The 20,664-nt window shown below is 33.9% G+C and overlaps 1 protein-coding gene across 1 annotated transcript; it reads right to left on the reverse strand.

Annotated features, from left to right (window-relative positions):
- Positions 1–1,518: 1,518 nt before the first annotated feature.
- Positions 1,519–16,889, reverse strand: LOC123309422 (lipase 1-like). The gene is made up of 7 exons (XM_044892535.1): positions 16,732–16,889; positions 11,060–11,382; positions 7,029–7,275; positions 4,721–4,858; positions 3,607–3,691; positions 3,405–3,547; positions 1,519–1,974 (listed from the first exon to the last, which is right to left on the reverse strand). Exons 1-7 carry the CDS (start codon positions 16,822–16,824, stop codon positions 1,816–1,818), a joined length of 1,188 nt encoding a protein of 395 aa, XP_044748470.1. The 5' UTR covers positions 16,825–16,889; the 3' UTR covers positions 1,519–1,815.
- Positions 16,890–20,664: the final 3,775 nt, after the last annotated feature.

Consider the following 20,664-nt stretch of genomic DNA (forward strand, 5'->3'; position numbering starts at 1 on the left):
CAAAAACCATTAATTTTAGCAGGAAATTATACAATAGACCTCATTTGTTAAAAATGAATAAAATTATGAGAATTTATTTTTCAATTCTATAATATGAATAGGGAAGAAATTTTCTCGCTGAACAAATTTTAGGGGTGACTTTTTGTACCTCTTGTAATCATAAGGGAAGACCATCAATTTTTTTTATTGTCTTCACCCCCCCATTAAATTTTTCTTCCTCTTCTGGTTTTCAAGAAAAAATTTAAATTTGCTTTTCATGTGCCATGAGTAGGGGCTGATAAATTTTTTTATGAAAGACCTCCACGATTTTTTGACAAGGAATCATCTCTTAAATTTTTCCGCAACTATTCATCTACACTGTATGATATCGTTTATATATTTCAATTACATCCCAGAAAAAACCTAGGGACGTTCTAGAGAAATTCAAACACTCTATACACCAATAACCAATGTAACCACGAATTCGCTCTTTTAAGAATCATGTTGCGCCATCTAGGAAACAAAGAAGCCAGCAAGTCTGCGATTTTCTGTTTTGAAGTAGACTTCTTAGAATGAATAGCTAGTAATAGCAAAAGTTTTGAATCGTCGTCCAAAGATTTTTTGGTCTTAACACAATATTTGAGGCGCTATTAGAATGCTGTTTCAGACCACAGAGAAATGATATCATTCAGATATGTCAGAAAACAGCGTATAGATGGCGCTAGTGTTAATTTTTGTATATAAATCGTTGAATGTTCTCGTTATATTTAAGTTTAATTCAATTTTAATAACTGCTTGAATAAAGGTGGTATTACAATTGAATTATACAGCCATTTCTTCCACCTTTGTGATATTGGGTCTTTTTCTGGACTATGAATCCTGATCACCTCATCAAGATTGAAGAATAATTCAAAAACCGATTTTCGCAATTTCCCAATTTAAAGATGATTGCAGCCTCAGCCGTACCTTTGATTGGAACGAATGAATTTTTCGATTCAAGAAGTTGGTTCGATCATGGAAAATATTTCTTATTTTTTTGAAACGATCTTAAATCATTTTCGCAACAACTATGTGAACTATAGGTACCTACCATTACCTTAAAAAAGTTCAAGTGTTATTGTTGTATTTGGGAAACAATCGTAATGTTTTCATTTCTAGTTAGCATTTGGATTGCGTTCTTTCGTTCGTTCTTGAATGTTCGAAAACTTTTCAGTACAAAATGATTTCAATCATTCGATACAAACTAATTCGATATCTAATCTGCTTTATTGTATGAAATATGAACAAAATAATACTTGATATTGAATTTTGAAGGGATTTGTTTTGTTGGAATTCATAATTGTGAAAATAACCGCAAATTGAGTGAAGAGTAAAACACAAAATTCATATCTTGGGTGCATAGTCTTTTGTAGAAAAATGATTGAACTGGTCAATTTTCATTTCAATCTACGGAACGCTGCATGAACCGACCTCAAGCTGTCATTCCCAGCTTTACAAAGTTTGGATTACTCGAAAAATTTCTCAGCAAATACACAAGAATTATTTTGCATTTTTTATAAAATTTATTTCAATATTTTACATAGTGTTTACATAGGTAGTTACTATTATTATGGCAGATTCTCATTTTTGGCAAAAAATCACATGAAATTTTCCCTTACTTGTCCAGTAGGTAAGTATATTTATTTTATCGCTAACCGTCATACAGAAAATTATATTTCAGCCTCTATAGGCTTAGAGTAAGCCATATATTTACCACATCTATTAAGGTTACACCAGTCTTTTCTCAGGTACCACATTATATCCAGGTTCCCTTTTTTTTATTTTCCCAATCTGGTGCTAGGTTTTGTTGAACCTATTAATCGTTTCAATTATTTTATAATAAACCAACTCTTTCACGTCTTTAGCTACTAGCACATCATAATGATTGAAAGCTTTATGAGGTACTCGATAACTGAGAACCATATTCGGTAACTTCCTCTCAATGTCTTCCATATCCTGTAAAAAACAAAATGGAGTGAATAGTATCTTTGAGTATTCAATACTCGAGGATAGTATATAATGCCAGAATACTTTGAACAAAGCGCAACAATTCGCATTTAATTATACGCCTTATATGTTTTTGATGCTTCGGCTGGTTCATATTAGACGAGCCTTGATTTGTCAGTTTTTTTCTGCTCAGCTATTTTTTATTGATATGAAGACGGCTGGCTAATGCTAGACGAAACTTGGAGAAGAATAATACAAAATAAAAGAAATAGGCTCATATACAGGGTGACTGGTGACGTAAAGGACAACGGCTAAGTGGACATAGAGGACCTCAAACTGAATGAGAATTTGGGTTTCAAATGTCCCGTAAGGGTATTCGTTTCGGAGATATAGGGTGATGTGTGAATGTATTAATATGATAAATTTTCCGCTGATCTATCACAAGATTGTTATAGGCGGTCACCGTCAACACAAGAAACAAAAATTAGAAATAATTGCAGGCCCGTATTCAAAAATTTCAATTTACTTGTCAGGTGAGCAATATCACACGTTAAATGAGATAAAATAAATTCAAATAGAAATTTGAGAAGAGCGAAAAAAACTGATAGAAGATCTGTATTCGAATGGCACAAATTTTCTATCGTTGTTATGGTATGTTGAAACTCAGAATATTAAAATATTCTGAATTACTGAAGCATGTGATGAAATTGAAACAAATATACCAGTAAATAGGCGTAATTGCTATACTCCAATTGTTCAAGAGAGCCAATAAATGTATTGAGGTGAAATAAGGCTGTCATTTCGAACATTTGCTTGATTGATTTTTTCATGAATTATGTTTGCGACTTTTTCTATTTTTGTGTTTGAGTATCCAAGTATTTCATCGCCTCACATACAACAAATTGTATTTTGAAATTTGTTTGATTACGATTAATTGATAAAAATGGATTTAAAAATCGCAAGGAATATTTGAAGCCAGGCTCATTCTATCATCTATCAGGCGAATATTATTTTTCATGATCTGAATATAGAAATATTCTGATTTCAACATATCATAAAAACAATAGAAAATTTGTGCCATTCACACAAAGAACAGATATTTTCCCATTTTTTTTGCTCTTTTCAAATTTCTATTTGAATTAAAATTAAATTTTTGAATACGCGCCTGCAATTTTTTCTATTTTTTTCTCTTGTGCTGATGGTGAATGCCTACAGGAACGATCTTGTGAAATATCAGCGAGAAATTTAGCATATTAACGAAGATATGGGAGTTTATAGATTCAGCATTTTTCCATAAATCACCCCATATCTCTGAAACGAGAACCCTTATGGGACATTTGATACCCATATTCTCATTCAGTTTGGGGTCCTCTATCTCCACTTAGCCGTTGTCCCTTACGTCACCAGTCCCGGGAAAAAAACCTTTTTATTTTTTTTACCTTCGGCCTCGACCAGCAATCATTTTCTCCCCAAAAATATGCAACTGGAGAAATAATCTTCTGCATGTCATATCTTGGAGGTTCTTCTTCGCCGTAGATTCTCAAATTTCCTTCTTTTCCATAATCAAATCGTCTGAATATTCCTGGAATATATCATTATTAGACATATAAAAATGATGATCATCATGTTATTAAATTCTACCTGATTTGTACATTTGTAAGTAATGTAACAGCTGCTTGAAAGCGGATCTCACTGGATAAACCGTGAATAATTTGTTGGCGTTCAACTAAACAAAAAATTAGAATCAATAAATTAATTGGAGAAAAGTTCTCGCAATGAATGGTTGGTGATAGTAGAAAATTGTATCGATAAATAATTCATTTTCAAATAAAAAAAAACGCAGAAATATTAAATGTTGAAAAAACTAAGAATATTTATTGTTAATATAGGGATTGTTGATGAACTGGGATTTCAACAATGTTGAAAAATTATATTGTATTGCATTAAAGAAACAACAAATTAATTTCTTTCGTTAGTATTGATGCCAACGAAAATCTCGTTTTTGAGAGTCTCGTTTTCGAGACGAGACATTTCATTCACGAGAAGAGACTTTTCTCTGTTGTAAGGTGAACGAAAATAGATTATAATGTCACAGCAAAAATAATTCACCTAAAGAAATCACGTTTATCAACACCTTCATTTTCATGAAATCAATTGAATTGAAATTTTCCTCTGAGACAATGAAGTCTTCAATTGCGTTTTTTCAAAAAGGGGTAAAATTATCGTGTATATACAAAATCACCAATATTATGTACAGGTTATCCCAAATTGTTTGATTTTTGCTGTTTCTGGTACTAGACTAGATGAGGAAAAACGTTGATGGGAGTCCTGGGCTCGATTTTCGTGAAAAGTCCATCAGTGGAAAGCGTTTCACAATTCTTCATTTGTCTTTGAAGATATAACAAAATTTTGAGATTTTGTTATTATATATTTAGAAAATGTACCATAACTTTTTATTCTCTAAAATATATAAAAACGATAAAAGCTTTCTACAGTCACTTTTTCACTGGGAATACGACCCTATATATGTATATACTTTTTTTGTGACGAGTCCCAAAGGTGAAAAAACAACTTATTTCAAATAATATTGTGAACAAATATCATCAACATATAATAATATATAAACCAATGGCCCCAATATTACTCTTCAAATGAGAATATGGTGAACAGATATCCTCGTAATAGTTCGATTCGAATGAGAATAACTCGTTCTAAGTTATTATTTCAGCATTTCATAGTATAAAAAGCAACTCACCGATTGATCCGGGTTCGAATATCCAAGGAAAGGAATAATGATTACATCGCATATTGGCCATAAAATATTATACTGGCAAAATGATCCGACCATATCTCTCCCAGGAACTGTGTATAATCCCACAGTTTCTGCTCCCAACTGAAATAAATAATAGTCAAAAAAGATACCGTCAAACGGGGTGAAGTGGATCAAAAATCGAAGTTTTTTAGGAATAAGATTCAAAGTATAAGGGCGAGCGGGCTGGCGTTTATAATATAGATTCTATGATCCTTTTGCTATCGATTGGCCTATTTACCAAAATTTTTGTCTGCACAGTTTTTGAAATTTTTTTGGTTGAAGTGCGATCCACTTCACCTCGTACTTTGGGGTGAAGTGGATCACATAATCAATGGATATTCACTTCAACTATACGAGGATGGAATTGGATCAGATGAAATGAAACAAAAAATCTATTTTGAGTCCTAAGACCAACAGTGCTGTGAAAAATCAGAACTAGAACCATTGAAAAAATAAAAATATGTTTATTCTTTCGTGTAAAACTAAAAATGTTTTGTTTCAAAACAACATACAATAAATAAGCAAAATAAATTTCTAACGAACATAAAAACAGTCTTTTGAATAAAGGCACTGGCGCAGCTAGGGAAGTGGGCAACTCCCCCACAAAGATACAAACAATTCAAATTTTTTCTAGTACAAACATTGAACGATGATTCGGGTAAAGCCCTTCCCCCTAACAAAATCTTGGCTGCGCCATTGAATGAATGTATATGAATGTACTATATACTCTAGTCAGTCTTCATATAGGTAGAGATTCAATTCTCTCTTCTTTGTCTTTCAGAGTAAAGATGTGCCGGCCACGTGTAACTTGCTTAAGGTGAATTTTACGAATTATTTGGTGCCTTTTCACAAGAGCTATATCCTCTGCATGCAGATATACTAAAAGGGTATTTTTGGGACATAGGCCTTTACGCAACATGGTCAAACATGACTAAATCATTGGTGATCGGCTTCACCCCTCACTTTTGAGTGATGTAACAAATATTTTTTTTTTGAGAACTGTGGTGGTACATTTGATTTCAAAATGGGAAATAATATTCCAATTAGTTTATACGTAACTTGTAAGAGTTTAGCTGAGAATAACTATCGTAGTTATTGCCAAATATATAATTAAAGTTGAGCAATTGGAAAACTGTTTATTCGAGAGAGTACGAAACTTTTTTTTTGTGAGAAAACTGACCATCCAGAATTGTATTCAAGGCACGAGTTAGCAATTTAGGAGGTAACAGTAGACACTTTTTTTTTTTCGCGGCAATTTTGGGTCTTATCTATGAGTTACGCCATAAAATATGCGGGAAAACACGGTTGATCCACTTCACCCCGCTATATCCACTTCACCCCGTTTGACGGTAACTAAATCAGAAGGAAGTGCGGTCGGTTTTGATCATTTTGATTGATCACAAAATATTATGTAATTCAAAATGCCAGTATAAGACCACATGTGAAGATAATCGGAATAATGAATATTTCACATGTGGCACTTATTACTCCAGAGAGCTCAATTTCCAATTTTTTTTTGTCCAATAGTGATTTTTTCAAATTTTGACAAATAACAGGTAAATAATAAAGTGACACTTTTTAAAACTGATTGACGTTATGAAACGTCCTCGGAAACGTCTTAGTTTGTGTAACAAGTTGCACAAACAGCCGTGGCACCGACTTATTTAAGGCGAGATTAACGTTAATACTCGATTATTTCTCTGATTTCTATAGCAGTTACCATAGCAATCACCGAATTAACTTTAATCCTGTTTTAAATAAGTCGGTGCAATCGGGTTAAAGTGAAATATTTTGCATAGATTAGAGTGAATCTATGATATTTTGCAACTGGAGACGAAGAATGGATTTCACAACTAGTGAAAAATTCAATTTATTTAACTGTTACAACACAAGATAAGCACATCAATTAGTTATTATAAATATTGATAATATTGCTATTGCAATTGCTCGAATTTAATTCCTACAACAAACTTGTTTTATTGCTCGCACAGGCAACAGCCTTCCAACAATTTGGAATGTGGGGTACACTGCATTAGATGTTCTAACAAGTATATCTTGTTCAAAGGAATTTTCAACATATCCCTCCGCAACAGTGTTCGATTTCCAACCACTGTGCCACTTTAATTTTAAAATATTGTCAGCTAGCAAAGTGGCAGAGCCTCTTCTGAAGCAGGGGCCAGAATATAGACCAGTTAGATTAATCGAACAAACCACCTCTAAACATTAAAAGGAAAATTATGAATAAACTCACCTGAAGAACCGGCCAATAAGCCCCTAGTGTTTTCAAAACTACATTGTCAGAGTGTTTAAGATGAGAACTTGGTGATGTTAGCGAAGCAAGCTGTATTTTACTGTTATATTCTGGACGTGTTGAGGCCATAATGAGAAAAGTTGCTTCTCCCTGAGATATGCCGACATAAAAAAGTTTTTGACTATTAGTTGTGTTAATAATGTAGTCCACCATGGCAGGAAGATCGTAGAAACCGATTTCGTGGACACTGCAATTGAGATCTATATAGTTTATGGTATTTCAATAAATAGAGGAGACAGACAGGGAAGTAATTCAAGATTCATCCCATCAACTCGTCGATGGGGTAGAGGCAGAGACTGTTGAAGTTATTGACCTTATGGATCGAAACAAGATTTGCGAAGAAATGCTTAAAAAATAGTGATAATAAAAAACACATTTGGTTTTCATTTGGAAATTCCTCCATTTTTTTTGTAAAGAAACATTCTTGAGTCTTGTCTGTCCATTACTTGAACAATATACAGTGTGTTACCAATTAAGTGCGAAAATTTTTAGGGGATTATTCCCTATCGAAAATCAGAAGGGGTCTTTCCTGAAAACTAAAGCTCTTAGGCCTTTCCTTGTGAAAGTTCTCAAAAAAGAGGAAAAATTAATGAAAATTGTTTTTCATTGGAAGTGCTGGACAGTTCAAAGAATGGAATTTTTTGGACACTTTCTTAGGGTCGCAGTGCAACGCAATCTCCTCCAAAAATCTAGAAATGTTACGCTACTGCCGACTAATCGTGTTCTGTTCGTAAGCTTGACCTTGCCACCTTCTACGTCATCGCCCTTCAATCGGCTTTGAACTTTATTGCACCTATTTTACTATCTTGCCTTGGTGTGAGCTGGGCGACATCTTGAACTCCCAGAGAGACTTTGACCAAACTTACTGGGAATCAACCCGTGGTAGGGTTGCTTTGCTGTCGGATACTATGTCAGTAGGTATATTTTTTGGCTTAAATTTTCAGTTAAACAAAAATAAGTTTCAAAATCGATTATGGAACTGGATTTTACTGTGCCATTTCGCTCATTTTACATAGTACGGTTTCTGCATTCATATGTGAAAACATATCGCCTTTTTTTAATGACCTAATTCATACCTTGTCGTGGAAAGCACCACCCGACCACCCCCTGATTAGTTGAGAGGAATATTTAGGAAGTTTATTTCGAAGATATTATCGGACAGGGACGGATTGCTGGGTATACTTATTATTATCGCTTTATTTTCAAACAATTATTTTCCAAGAATGTGGATTTGATTTTTCGACCTTACCTATACATATAAATTCATTCATGTAACGTCATTGCCTTAGTGTCTCTAAACAGAGAATTATCGAATGTGTGGGCGAAAACAAATGCGTTTGTAGCACCACAATGGCCATTCCTTGTATCTATCTATGTTCCAAGAGTTTATTTTAAACTAAAGGATTGTTCATCATTGAATGAGATAATAAAGTTTTTTATCGACGCAGGGAAATTGCGGACAAAACGACATTTACGAACACCGAGGTTTGTGCAAAATTTCCATTGTGTAGAACTGGATTTCACAGTGCTCCAGGTGCCATTTAATGTTGGTAGTATAGAAAAAATTGAATATTATCAATCGGTTTCATTAATGCAACAGCTACGAATGTTTTTGTGTCGTTTGGGTTTTGGTTCACTTGTCTTCTAAATTGACTCTGGTGTGTTTCATTATGTTATTCATTGATTTGTGCTCTCGCTTGTCCTGTTCATCTCCTCATTACGATGAGTATACAAACATCGACATTCCCAAGCTTATGGAAAAGAGCTCGAGTAGTCCCGGTCTTCAAAAAGAATGACAAATGCGAGATCAAAAACTATAGGCCGATATCGATCCTCTCCAATTTAGCCAAGGTATACGAGGAGGTATTGTATAGAAGTATGCGTGAGGGTGTACAGTCCCACCTGGCTGAGGGTCAGCATGGTTTTGTGCGAGGTAGATCGACTATCACAAATCTGGCCACCTTATCACAGTATATTACAGAGACTGTAGATGATGGTGGTCAAGTAGATGTGATTTATACTGATTTTTCAAGGCCGTTTGATTCGGTGGATTTTGATGTGCTTCTCAGAAAACTGTCTTCATTCGGTTTTTGTCCTGCTTACGTGAGGTTGATTGGATCCTACTTGAAGGGAAGATTAAACTATGTTTTTTATAATGGTTTTCGGTCCTTTGAATATGAACTGGAAGCTGGGGTTCCTCAGGGATCGAATCTGGGCCCTCTACTATTTGTGATATTTTTAAATGATCTGTTAAATTCCCTCGGATGCATGGCTTTGGCGTATGCTGATGATTTAAAGTTGTTCCTGAGAATATGTGGTTTGGATGATCTGAGGATGCTCCAGTTCAGTTTGCAGATTGTCTGGGATTGGTGGTGAGAGGAATGGGCTAAAATTGAATTTCCAGAAATGCTTCCAGATGTCCTACACTAGGAGACTCCAGCCCTTGGTTGCCAATTACTTCATTGGGGACCACTTTCTTGCACGTGTAGATCAAATATGCGATCTTGGTGTATTATTTGACAGTTCGTTGAGCTTCATTCCTCATATTAATGAGCTGTGCACCTCTGCTTGTAGAACGCTGGGTTTTGTCTTTAGATGCTTTAAAGAATTTGATGACATAGAGTTATTTAGAAAACTTTATTTAACTCTGGTTATAAGCAAGCTAGAGTATGGTAGCATCATTTGGTTTCCTACATATGATTGTCACTTAAATCTGCTTGAGCGTGTACATAGGAAGTTTTTCAAGTACGCTGCTTTCCGACAAACTGGTGTATACCCTGCTCGTGGAGCTGACCTTTCCTCCGACATGAGAGAGATGAGAATATCATCATTGACTGAAAGACACGAGAATCAGTGTGCAAGATTTGCTCCAAAGTTGCTGACCGGTGCTCTCGACTCTTCATATCTGCTGTCCAAGCTGAATGTTAACGTTCCAAGGTTGACCTCTAGATCTGCTCCTGTCTTTCGTTTGCCGACACCTCGCACTAACTTGTTGATTCGTGCACCAATTTATCGTGCGTGTAAAAGTGCAAATGACCTGAACTTGAATATGTTTCCTTGATTGTTATGGTCAAGTGTTATGATTATTTTTCTTGTTTTTTTTTTGTTCATTCTTTGGTTGGTACATTGTGGGGAATTTTCTGTATATGTATATTATTTTTCAGGTTGCGAATTTTCTCATTTTGTTTAATATGTTTTTTATTTTACCCTGTAATTGGGAGTACTCCTGTTGGGTAATAAAGTTATATTATTATTATTATTATAATTGAATGTTCTCCTGTTTTCAGTATAATAATAGAATGTGTATATTTCAGAATTGATATTATTTTTGTTTCGAAATTATGGTCGAATTGAAAAAATGATATACATACTAAGTATGCTTCATGGACAAAATGCATAGTCCTTTTTTCTGATAAACGAAATGTGAAGAATTTTATGAACTAGTTGATAACTGAATTTTTATGTCGACCTCATTCGAATGAAATCGGTGAAATATTATTATTTATTATTATTATTTTTATGACCGAAGAATTGAGATTCACATCTATAAACTCACGTAAAAGGAAATTATCACGAATTGCCACAGTTAAAAAAAAATGCAATCAAAAAAAGATTCACTTCAAATAAAACTCAAGAATTCAACATAATAACAATCTTCCCATAAAGACGATATGAGGCAAGGCATAATAAAGTGAAAAGCTCGCAATCGAATTGGCCAAAGCTGAAGATAGTGCGAAAGTCCATGCATTCAAGAAGATGAAACAACAAATCACAAGAGAGATAAAAAACTTGTCATTCTGTCCTTATACTACGGACAAAACGGATTTCGTTGGAAGAAAAAAATCATTATCACTTGTTTTTGTACTTTAAAACAGTTTTCAGCTTGAAATACTGATAAAAAATGCACTCACTACCAAAATGTGTTACCAACCCTATATTTTTTATGGCTCACAATAACTTGATGAACTTACCTTGAATCCCAAAATCTACTTGGATCCACACGATGATCGATGGATGTATGATTGAGAGAAGCCTGTGTTCCTCTGACATTTCCAAGCCAAACGTCGTAGCCTTCGTTAAGCAACAAATAAGGTAATGAGTCTGTTCCATGGTGATTTATCCAATCAACAGCAGAAGATTCCAATCCGTGAACTAAAAGTACTGGGTAACGTCCTTTAGGTTTCGATGTGTTATTTGCACGCCTCAGTATTCTGTGGAGGCCTAAAATATATCCATCTTCTGTGATAGTGTGGTGGAGCTCCCCCTTGAAACCACTTTCTTCAATTGATGATAACTGAAATTAGAGAAAGTACTTACTCAAAATAATTTTCTAGCTATTGTTGAAACCCCACCTCTTATTTATTTGAAGTGTTCTGCGGAATCATCGAAACTCTGTTTTATTCCATATTCTGAATTGTGTGAAACAGTAAAGTTCGCAATGTTTGACAAAAACGACAATTATCCGCACTGGCTAAATGAACTGTAGATAATCAATTGCCAAAACCAGCCACTCGCCATCGTTCAGGATGACCTTATAGAAGAATTATAGATGCTGACGACGTACCTACCACTTTTAACATCAGGTACATCTGAATTCGAAAAAAAATCTTTCTTCATAATATCCGGAATTATTCGCTTGAAAAATCCAATTTAATTATTCGCCATTAATGCTGGTTGTTTTTTGAACTCATTTTCCATTAGATTTTATTGTATACATACCTACTCATCCCATGTTTTTTTCGTAATATGACGTGAGATACTTTAAGATGAATTTTATTTGCATTATATTATTTTCTGAGATTATGAAGCATGAAATAGCAGTCGATGTTTCAACCGAATGATTTTTGGAAATATTTTCAGTTGCTTTTTATTCCTGAATAGAATATTTTAAGAATTGAAATTTTCACCGAATTTCCCCAAGAATCCATTGAAATAAACTGAATTTTTGCATAATGACAACGGTATTCGCAGAAGCGTACCTATACTAATTTATTCCATAGATTGACCTAAGGTTTAATCACAGAGTTGAAACAAGCAATTTCAACCTCGAAAACGTCAAATAAAATAGGTATATCAAATGGCCTTTTCTTTTATATTGAGTAATGTAATTAATTCATGATTATTATAGTAATAATCAAATGGTATACCAGAAACTAGTTTGATGGAATTTGTGGTCGCATTTTTCCCGATGAAATCAAAAAAGGTAAATTTCAATATGGCGCATGATGAAAATTAGTGCTATGAAGGTCTGAGGAGAAATCAACATGCAATTATTTGCATCAGTAGGTGTTTATTGCTGCATACCGGAGTGTATGTTACTGTATTAATTGAAGGCAGTGGTGGAAAGTACAATTTTGAAAGAAATATGATTGAAAGAGAATTAATTCAGATGCATACCACCCGCTGATATGAATCATTATTGTTATTGTGATGATAGTTTTAGAGTCTGAAATATAATGAAATGAAGGTTTTTAGCGGCATGCAGACAGGAATTGAATTCTGAAAAAAGTACCACCCAGAGCAGGATTGGAACCTACGACCCCCCGATTACCGGTCAGGTACTCTCCCAACTGAGCTACCCGGGCTGACGTGAGGATCCATCTGCATTGTCTGGCAATCACTATCTCCAGAATTCACGTGTTAGTATTATCACTTCCGAACTGTGGCGTTCGAAAGCGATTGGAAATGTTATAGGTAGCTCAGTTGGGAGAATACCTGACCGGTAATCTGGGGGTCGTAGGTTCGAATCCTGCTCTGGGTGGTACTTTTTTCAGAATTTAATGCCGGTATGAATGCCGCTAAAAATCTTCATTTCATTATTGTTATTATAATTATTTTATCCTGATTCTCCGTATAGGTACCGAAGTACCCCTCAGAAGCTCTGTGAGCTTGTACGTGTTCGCAGAACTTGTTGTGTTTTGTGTAGGCTTTGTTAATGTGTCATTACGCCACCTTAGGCACAGCTCTGTTAATTTTAACCCAACAGTGAATGGTGTAAATATTAACAAGTGTTACGATCTGAATTGAAATAGCCAATTTATCATCGTCAGGACAACTAAATGGAAAACGTTCTACCAAAGAGAGCTGCTGGTTTCCTCCAGATTGAAGCCCAGACGAAGAGAATGGCATATGTCCCATTTTTTCTATATAATCACAGATTACAGGGATGTCTGTAATCTGTGCCTCCAATTCAGTTCGCTGGCCAGCTTATTGCCGACAACATGCGTGTAATAATGGAGGAGTTGGGAGCACGTTCGGTTCACGTCAGAATTGATTCTAGCGGTAAAATATTAAAGGACGCCTTAACAGAGAGGCAATGAATACAATAAAAAGAATTATTAATTCAGATGCCTATCATCCGCTTTTATGAATATCAACAAAAGTGATACAATCTGAATTAAACTAGCCAATTTCCCATCGTCAGGACAACTTATTTTCATTCTTTTCACGGAAATTGATGAATTCTTGAGATGATTAGTAATGCTAATAATTTTGAACCACAGGCTGGAGTTACCTCAATATGACAACAGAATTTTTGAGATTGTAAATTTGAAAGCAGTTTTTGATAAATTTTCATTATATACCTACAGGAAAACACACTATTGTACTAACTTAAAATAGTAAATCGTCTATGATAGTGACGAGAGTGACTATGAGAGAAATTCGACATAGGTGTTTCAATTCGCAAGCAGCTGTAAAAGTGAACATTAGCCATGTCTTGTCGTTTAATATATAAAATTGTTATGGCAAATAGAGTGAAAATGACTTGTGGCCAGCCAGTCTCACGATTCTGAATGGTTTTAGAAATATTTCTCATTGTTTTCATTTTTTTTTAACAGTCAAAGTTGTATGGGAAAATCAAGCATTTTGAATATTTTATAGAATAAATTAAATTTTATGCATACCTGGATATTTTACTTTTTTCGTTCTTTGGAAGAATATCGAGAAAATAATGTTTCAAATACTCAGAGAGTAATATAATAATAATAAGACAATAATAATTGGTTTTCCTTTTTGAAGGGAAATATGAAGTGATTTAACCCAACTCATATCTCGTCCAACATTTCTGCAATTCTTTCGCATAGTTGACTTTCAAACAGTATGCTCAGTGATAATATTTAAAAAAAAAACGACAAATCTTGTTCCGAAAGAAAGTTTATTGCAATCATGGATAATTGGTTCGTTTCAATTTTTATTTGAGTCAATCAGAAGATTTTATTCCCTGCATAAGGTATCAATTTGTCTCTGATCTACAAACAAGAAAACAAATTCTGTAGAATGATCCGATGAAATTATCATACCTCCATCATTTGTTCGGTGCCAAAGACGATGCTGTGTCTTCAAGGATTTGACAAAACACTTCATCACATAAAATTGATAGAAAAACTGTTTACGACTGAATATTGCGACTTCAGAAAAACGGTTTTTTGCAATTATGATACTAGTTGCTGTTTCATTTGAATAATTCAATGTTTTCAATCAATACCGCAATTGCACTTCAATATAATTTATCGAAATAGATCGCTGAAGTAGTTAGATATATTTTATTTGATTATTGCGTTCACCACAATTGGCCAACCTTTGATAGAATCGATGAGCATGAGCTAGAATTAATCATATAAATAATATTTTCTTATACACGTTTAATCTATTTCTTCATTAGATTCAACTAATTTAAAGACTTTCTTAGCATACCAATTGGATTCTGAACCTAAAGCTTCTGGTAATTCTTCTCTTGTAGAGCTATTATTCACAGATTGTATTACTGTAATAAGCATGACCTATGCTTATAATGATCGTTTATAAAGCATTCAAGTATATGGAACTACTTATTATTATTATTATATTTTCAGCACTTTCAACAATCTGATGAGGTTTTGAAGATGAAAATATAGGTGTAGTATATAATTTTATAATATACTCAAATACTGGCATGTATTCCTCGTTGGCAGGCCACGGACGTTGCAATAGTATGCTTCTCCGATGGAATTCAGTTGAAAGCCCTACAATTGTAAATGCGGGGAACCAGAGGAGACCATAAATGATCTAAAGAACCATTGTCCCATTAATAAATTTCAGGATGGTTGGCCTATACATGTAGTTTCCGAATCATTTTTGAATTGGGTTGTGAACTTTAGGTCAATCTGACATATGGAACTTAATTTTATTCTCTCACATTTTCTGCTTTCGTTTCATTCTATTTCAGATAAAATTTTCTGGTAACTTGGAGAACGCTCTCTGAGATGCCCGTCAATATAAAATATTTCAGCTCATTTTGTAAACAGTTTCATCTCTTACAATACGAATACAGAAGGTATACCTTCTGTGTGTGTATACACACACTCGGTGAAAGGTATATTTTACTGGGGTTTTTCACTAAGCTTTTGTAGAATTTTGTAATTTTTGCTCTCTGGAGACAACTCACTACTCATTATTCTTATGTTTCATTAAATTATTATGTTTTTAGTGAAAATTCACCATCAGAAATTTTATGAACAAAAAATTGTGATGTGGATGTTCTAAATTTTTTATGTTACAACTTACACTCGAATATTCGTGTTATTTCTCGTCTTTTTGATTACTTTGCGTATGTCCTGTTGCGCCGAAAATATAATAGAATGGATTAATCAGACCAGTAAAAATTCATAAAAACAATAATTCAATAATAAAAAATTCTGAATTCAATTTATGCATATCACACAAGGGATAAAGAAACGTTTTGTTTTCCAAGGCATGGAAAAACTGAATTTCAGCATTCTCCATAGTGTTATAGTGGAGCTAAACTTTTCAATCATCGAGGTACCTGATATTCTAAAGGCGCTGGAGAAGTTTTAAGACGCAAGTAAAATCGCTCCTGCTTGATCGATGCTTCTACAGCAGGAATAGGATTTTATTTCCATTATTCTTTGACATTCTTTCAGTTTTTATTATTCGTTCTTAAATTTGAATGCTTTCCTCTGTGTATCTTATTATTGATGCATTCTATTTATATTCTGTGTGTCTTAAAGGATGCATAAATCATTCTATTCTATACAGTCGTAATTCAAATTGGACAAAGGTGTCGAGTTAAGTGAACAATGAGTACGTAGAACATGATGGCCATCAAATGTGACCGCTGCTTTTTCATTTTCACATTTTCATTCAGAACATTTGATTTGGGATTGACTTCAATTTTTATATTCGATTTTTTTCTCATTCTCTTAATAATTCGATACAACCAAAAATCAAACAGAACCTTATTCAGGGAGTGAGGTGAGATAAAAATTATAGTGATTCATCGAAATACAGGACTGCATTCGAATCAATAGAATTCAAAATCAAAACACAGCATATAGGAGTATCAATGAATATAATTATACGAAAGTATCAGATACAGTTCAGTTTTTCTTATATAAGGACAATCTTATACAATGGTTTCGTAATATTTCGAATCAGAAAAAAAGTCATTATTTGCTGTAATAGGTAACTTAGATTAAATTCAACCAGCTTTTTATATACAGTTTTCGTTATTACAAGAATGTTACGACATGAAAAAAATAGTGATACTTTCTTTTGAGAAAAAGCGCACAATAATTCTTTTCGCGTATAAGAGGATAAGATCTTCGAAGAAAATAGATTTATTAAAAGAGAATTCTTCACTCACCACCACATCATCCTTCTCGATTCTCCTCAATAACAAAAACGCGCACAACACGATTGAACCTGCGGTCACTGTTTTCTTAAACAGCCCCATCATGAACCGAACTCCATGAAACAATAATTCCAACTATTGCTTGGAATCTCAATTAATATTATTCTATTTTCGGTTTTGTCTTTAACGATTATGTGCAATAATGACTTCAGATAAATCAGTAGCGGTGCAAGAAATTGTAAGCGTTTAGGTCAACGTACTTCGATATTTTAGGAATATTACAGTATAATGCAACATTTTATTGTTCATTATTCTGTACTGAGTAACGGAAAAAGGTGTTGGCACTCGAATATATATATTGTAGTTAATTTTCACATAATGGAGATTTTAGTTTAGGTAGGTACAATACTGTTTTGTTACAATTGCTTTGTTTGCTGAATATAATCATGATATTATTCAGTTGGAAGATTCAAAACCTACTCAGGTATAAACTATAAACATTTTCTGTTTAATCTTCATTTGGAATAGTGAATTTTTGTGTGTGGCAGTTACTGAGCAAAAAAATCGTCCAATAAATCATTGTCTTCGGAATAAGAAGGATTAGTGTTTAATAATTACTGCAACTGAAAACGATGAATTTATTTTGAAATCATTAAATCTAATTCTAATTGATTTGGTTGCTTTCCCCAAATGCTAGTAATTTGAATGCAGTAGGTACACGCTAGAATAAAACTGGGTAAAAAAATTCATCCAAGATGTTATTCCAAAGTATACAAGAAACAAGGATTATCCTTCATACAGCGTGATTCATTGCATAAACATTGATTACCAGGGTTTTTTTCGGTGAGGTGAGAAATTGGAATATTCGATTCGTTTCAATGTAGCTCACGAAGAGCTCTAGTTGTAGTCATGCATAAACGAAACATGTTTTGGTTTATAAAAATGAAAAAAAATGCTGAATATAAAACTTGGAGAACAGAACTTTTTCGTTTTAACGAAATTTCCTATAGGATATACATTTTAGCTCAAATAATCAAATATGTATGATTCTTCCTAATTCCTTTTTACACGTAGGCTTCTGTAGAAAAGTATCCGCCTATTTGCAATATCACCTTAATTATTTGACTATCTTGAACTTTACAATCCTATATACGCGAATTAAAAATATTTGTAGAAGGCTTTATCATCATAATATCATCTGAAGTATCTTTGATTTCTGGATTTTCCTTTCGTTTTGAATCATCTGTATAAAATATCTAAAAATCCAAAGTTCAAATTACTTTTTATTCGAATAACAAATTCAGCTAAATGAAGAGGAATATCATGAGAAGGAGCAAGGGAACTAATGACATCTTATATAGATTTTCCAATTGAAATATCCAACCTTCAATTCCTTTCCTTGAAAGATGCCATCAACAAATATTCTAATGTGTCGAGCAGTTCCAATAACTCCCCATTAAATTTTCTGCTTGAATCGTCTTCAAGTTGATCAGAAACGTCTGATATGCCATCCTGTACAGACTGGGCAGAATTTGTTGTCTACTGAGGGGATCTCGAGAACTATAAGAGCTATCAAAAACGGGTGACACATTGCCTAGTTCTTTTTCAAAGAAACGAAAAATGGAGAAAACCGTAGCCTCCTACGATTCTTCGTTTTGAAGTTATTAACAAAAAATGAGATTTTGACGATTTCGACAAATTCTCAAAACTTTTCTGTCTTTGAAGTTACCGATAAACCTTCTAGAGGCACTTTTTTACGTAGAATCCACTGAGGAGCTCAAAATATATACGCGCACCACTATTTCGGCGTACGCCATTATTTGAGTTATTATTATTACTCTCTTGATACGCCACTGCCTGAGATTTCTTTCACTCAGTTTACCTTGTGCCATCACGGTGTCAAGGTAATTGTGTAATAGTTACAACCAAATTATAGGCGGTGATCGAGAAATGAGATTTCTAAAGGAAAAATTGCCATCAGTTAACTGAAATTGTTGTCTGGATATCTGTGTGAAACTGGGTTAAGAGATGCATGTGAATCTGAACGCCGTCTGAATCTTTATTGACGCCTATGAAAGATGAACAGCTTATCTATGAAGAATATCTTAAGTCAAATGGGTGAACTTAGGAATATTAATGGATAAAATGTTTTTCATGTTTTAATGATGGAATGAACTATTGTGAAAGAAATTTTTCTTATCAGTTGCTGCAATCACCTTGACCACAAGTGATCCAGATCTCCTGGTCGAATATCCGGTGTCAATTGTTGGTTCCGCCACTCGTTACAGTTTCTGTTCCTGAGCAACATACATACAAGTAACTTGTCACTCTTCGATATTATTTATCTGTTACTGAAGATAAAAGACCAGAGCAGCCCTCAATTTTTGCAGGTGTAATTACTTCATAAGATGTTGCTTATAATCAGAGCGACATATCTTTGATAAAATACCTCGAATTATTCCTAGATGAAAATTCATAGGGGAACCCACTTCATATAAATTTTATGCCAAATCCTCTAGTTTTCCATGATGCAACCACTGGAAAGTTTCAGGAGTTCGACGATTTTTTATTGGTTGTAGAAAACGCTAAATAATATACAGGGAGTGGCGAAATGAATGGATACTATGGTACCTGCGGGTAAAAAACGTTGTGGCGTATGTTTCTTGGATAGTATTCCTGGATATATGCGCTATCCAATGTAATTCATGAGTTTTCCGTTGCATGCATAGTTTTTTTTTAACCAAGATCTAGGTCAAATTTTCTGTTTTAATATTTTTTTTTCTGAGTGTAAAAAAAATATGGTTACCTGAGTGCTAAATTAAGAAAAAACATGCCTGTTTCCTTGAGATATGGAAATGATATAACTCACTGTATTTCCATCCTTTAATACAAAATAAATTCCTCTACAATGAGTCGAGGCCTAGTTTGATGTAAACCTTCTTTTTTCAGTGAACTGAAATGAGACAAGCAAGCAGTTTAAAAGCAATCATCTATTGAAAGGTGAAGAACATGTATTAGATGCCATGGTTGCCACTTCGAACACTTTTTGTGAGATTTAATTTAATGAAATTATAACTTATTTTTAAATTGTTATTTTATCTGATTTTATTTCATGATTGAACTCCACAGGTAGGAAATCAATGTTTTCAGGGGAATTTCAGGTCATGAAGTTAATTTTGGTATCACAAATGATGTGGTTTATTCTGCCTGCATGTTTCATTTCAGTTCGTGAAAATTTCTAAAACATCAAACTATGGCTTCAATCCTTAATAGGAATAGGAATAGGAATTATGTTGTATTAAATTCTGGAAACACAGTGAGTAAGTTATACCATTTCGGAATCGCAATGAAACAGGCATGTTTTTTCTTATTTTGGCACTCAGGTTACAATATTATTTTCCACACCACGTAAAGTTGACCTCGGGAAAAAAAACCAAATCAAAACTATGCGTGCACCCCAAAAATCACGAATTACATTCGATAGCGCATCTATCCAGGAATACTTTCCGAAACAGATTGGAAAAATTCCTTCATTTTCAGTCTTTCCACCATAAGGAGTAACAAAGTGTTAGATATTTTCGAATTTTCTGAAATCAAGAATAGGTATTTCGAAAACCGAGGTACCGAAAGACGTTCAATAAACATAAAACTGATTTTTCTGAACCACCACAATGTTTTCTACCCGCAGGAACCCTATTATCCATTCAATATGTCACACCTTGTATGTTGTAATCAATTTTTTTTATTAGTGTATAATATCCTCTCGAATTTTTAGTGAAAAACCGGGTGCATTGAAAGATATGGCACTCGATGACTATAATAATAATACCTAAGTATGCATAAGAAACACAGGGATAAAATTTATTTTCAAAAAAACTGCCCGATAAAACCTTTCGCAAATACAGAACTCTCACTGTAAAGAAAAACAATTTTGAATATCAATTA

Source organism: Coccinella septempunctata, chromosome 3, assembly GCF_907165205.1.
Source record: "Coccinella septempunctata chromosome 3, icCocSept1.1, whole genome shotgun sequence".
In the NCBI taxonomy this organism is placed as follows: domain Eukaryota; kingdom Metazoa; phylum Arthropoda; class Insecta; order Coleoptera; family Coccinellidae; genus Coccinella; species Coccinella septempunctata.

Coding starts and splice junctions, on each gene's coding strand:
- LOC123309422 (XM_044892535.1), bottom strand. CDS start 16,824: ATGATGGGGCTGTTTAAGAAAACAGTGACCGCAGGTTCAATCGTGTTG. Junction 4,859..7,028: donor CTTATTGGCCGGTTCTTCAG/GTGAGTTTATTC, acceptor TATTTATTTCAG/TTGGGAGCAGAAACTGTGGG. Junction 1,975..3,404: donor ATTGCTGGTCGAGGCCGAAG/GTAAAAAAAATA, acceptor TGTTTTTTACAG/GATATGGAAGACATTGAGAG.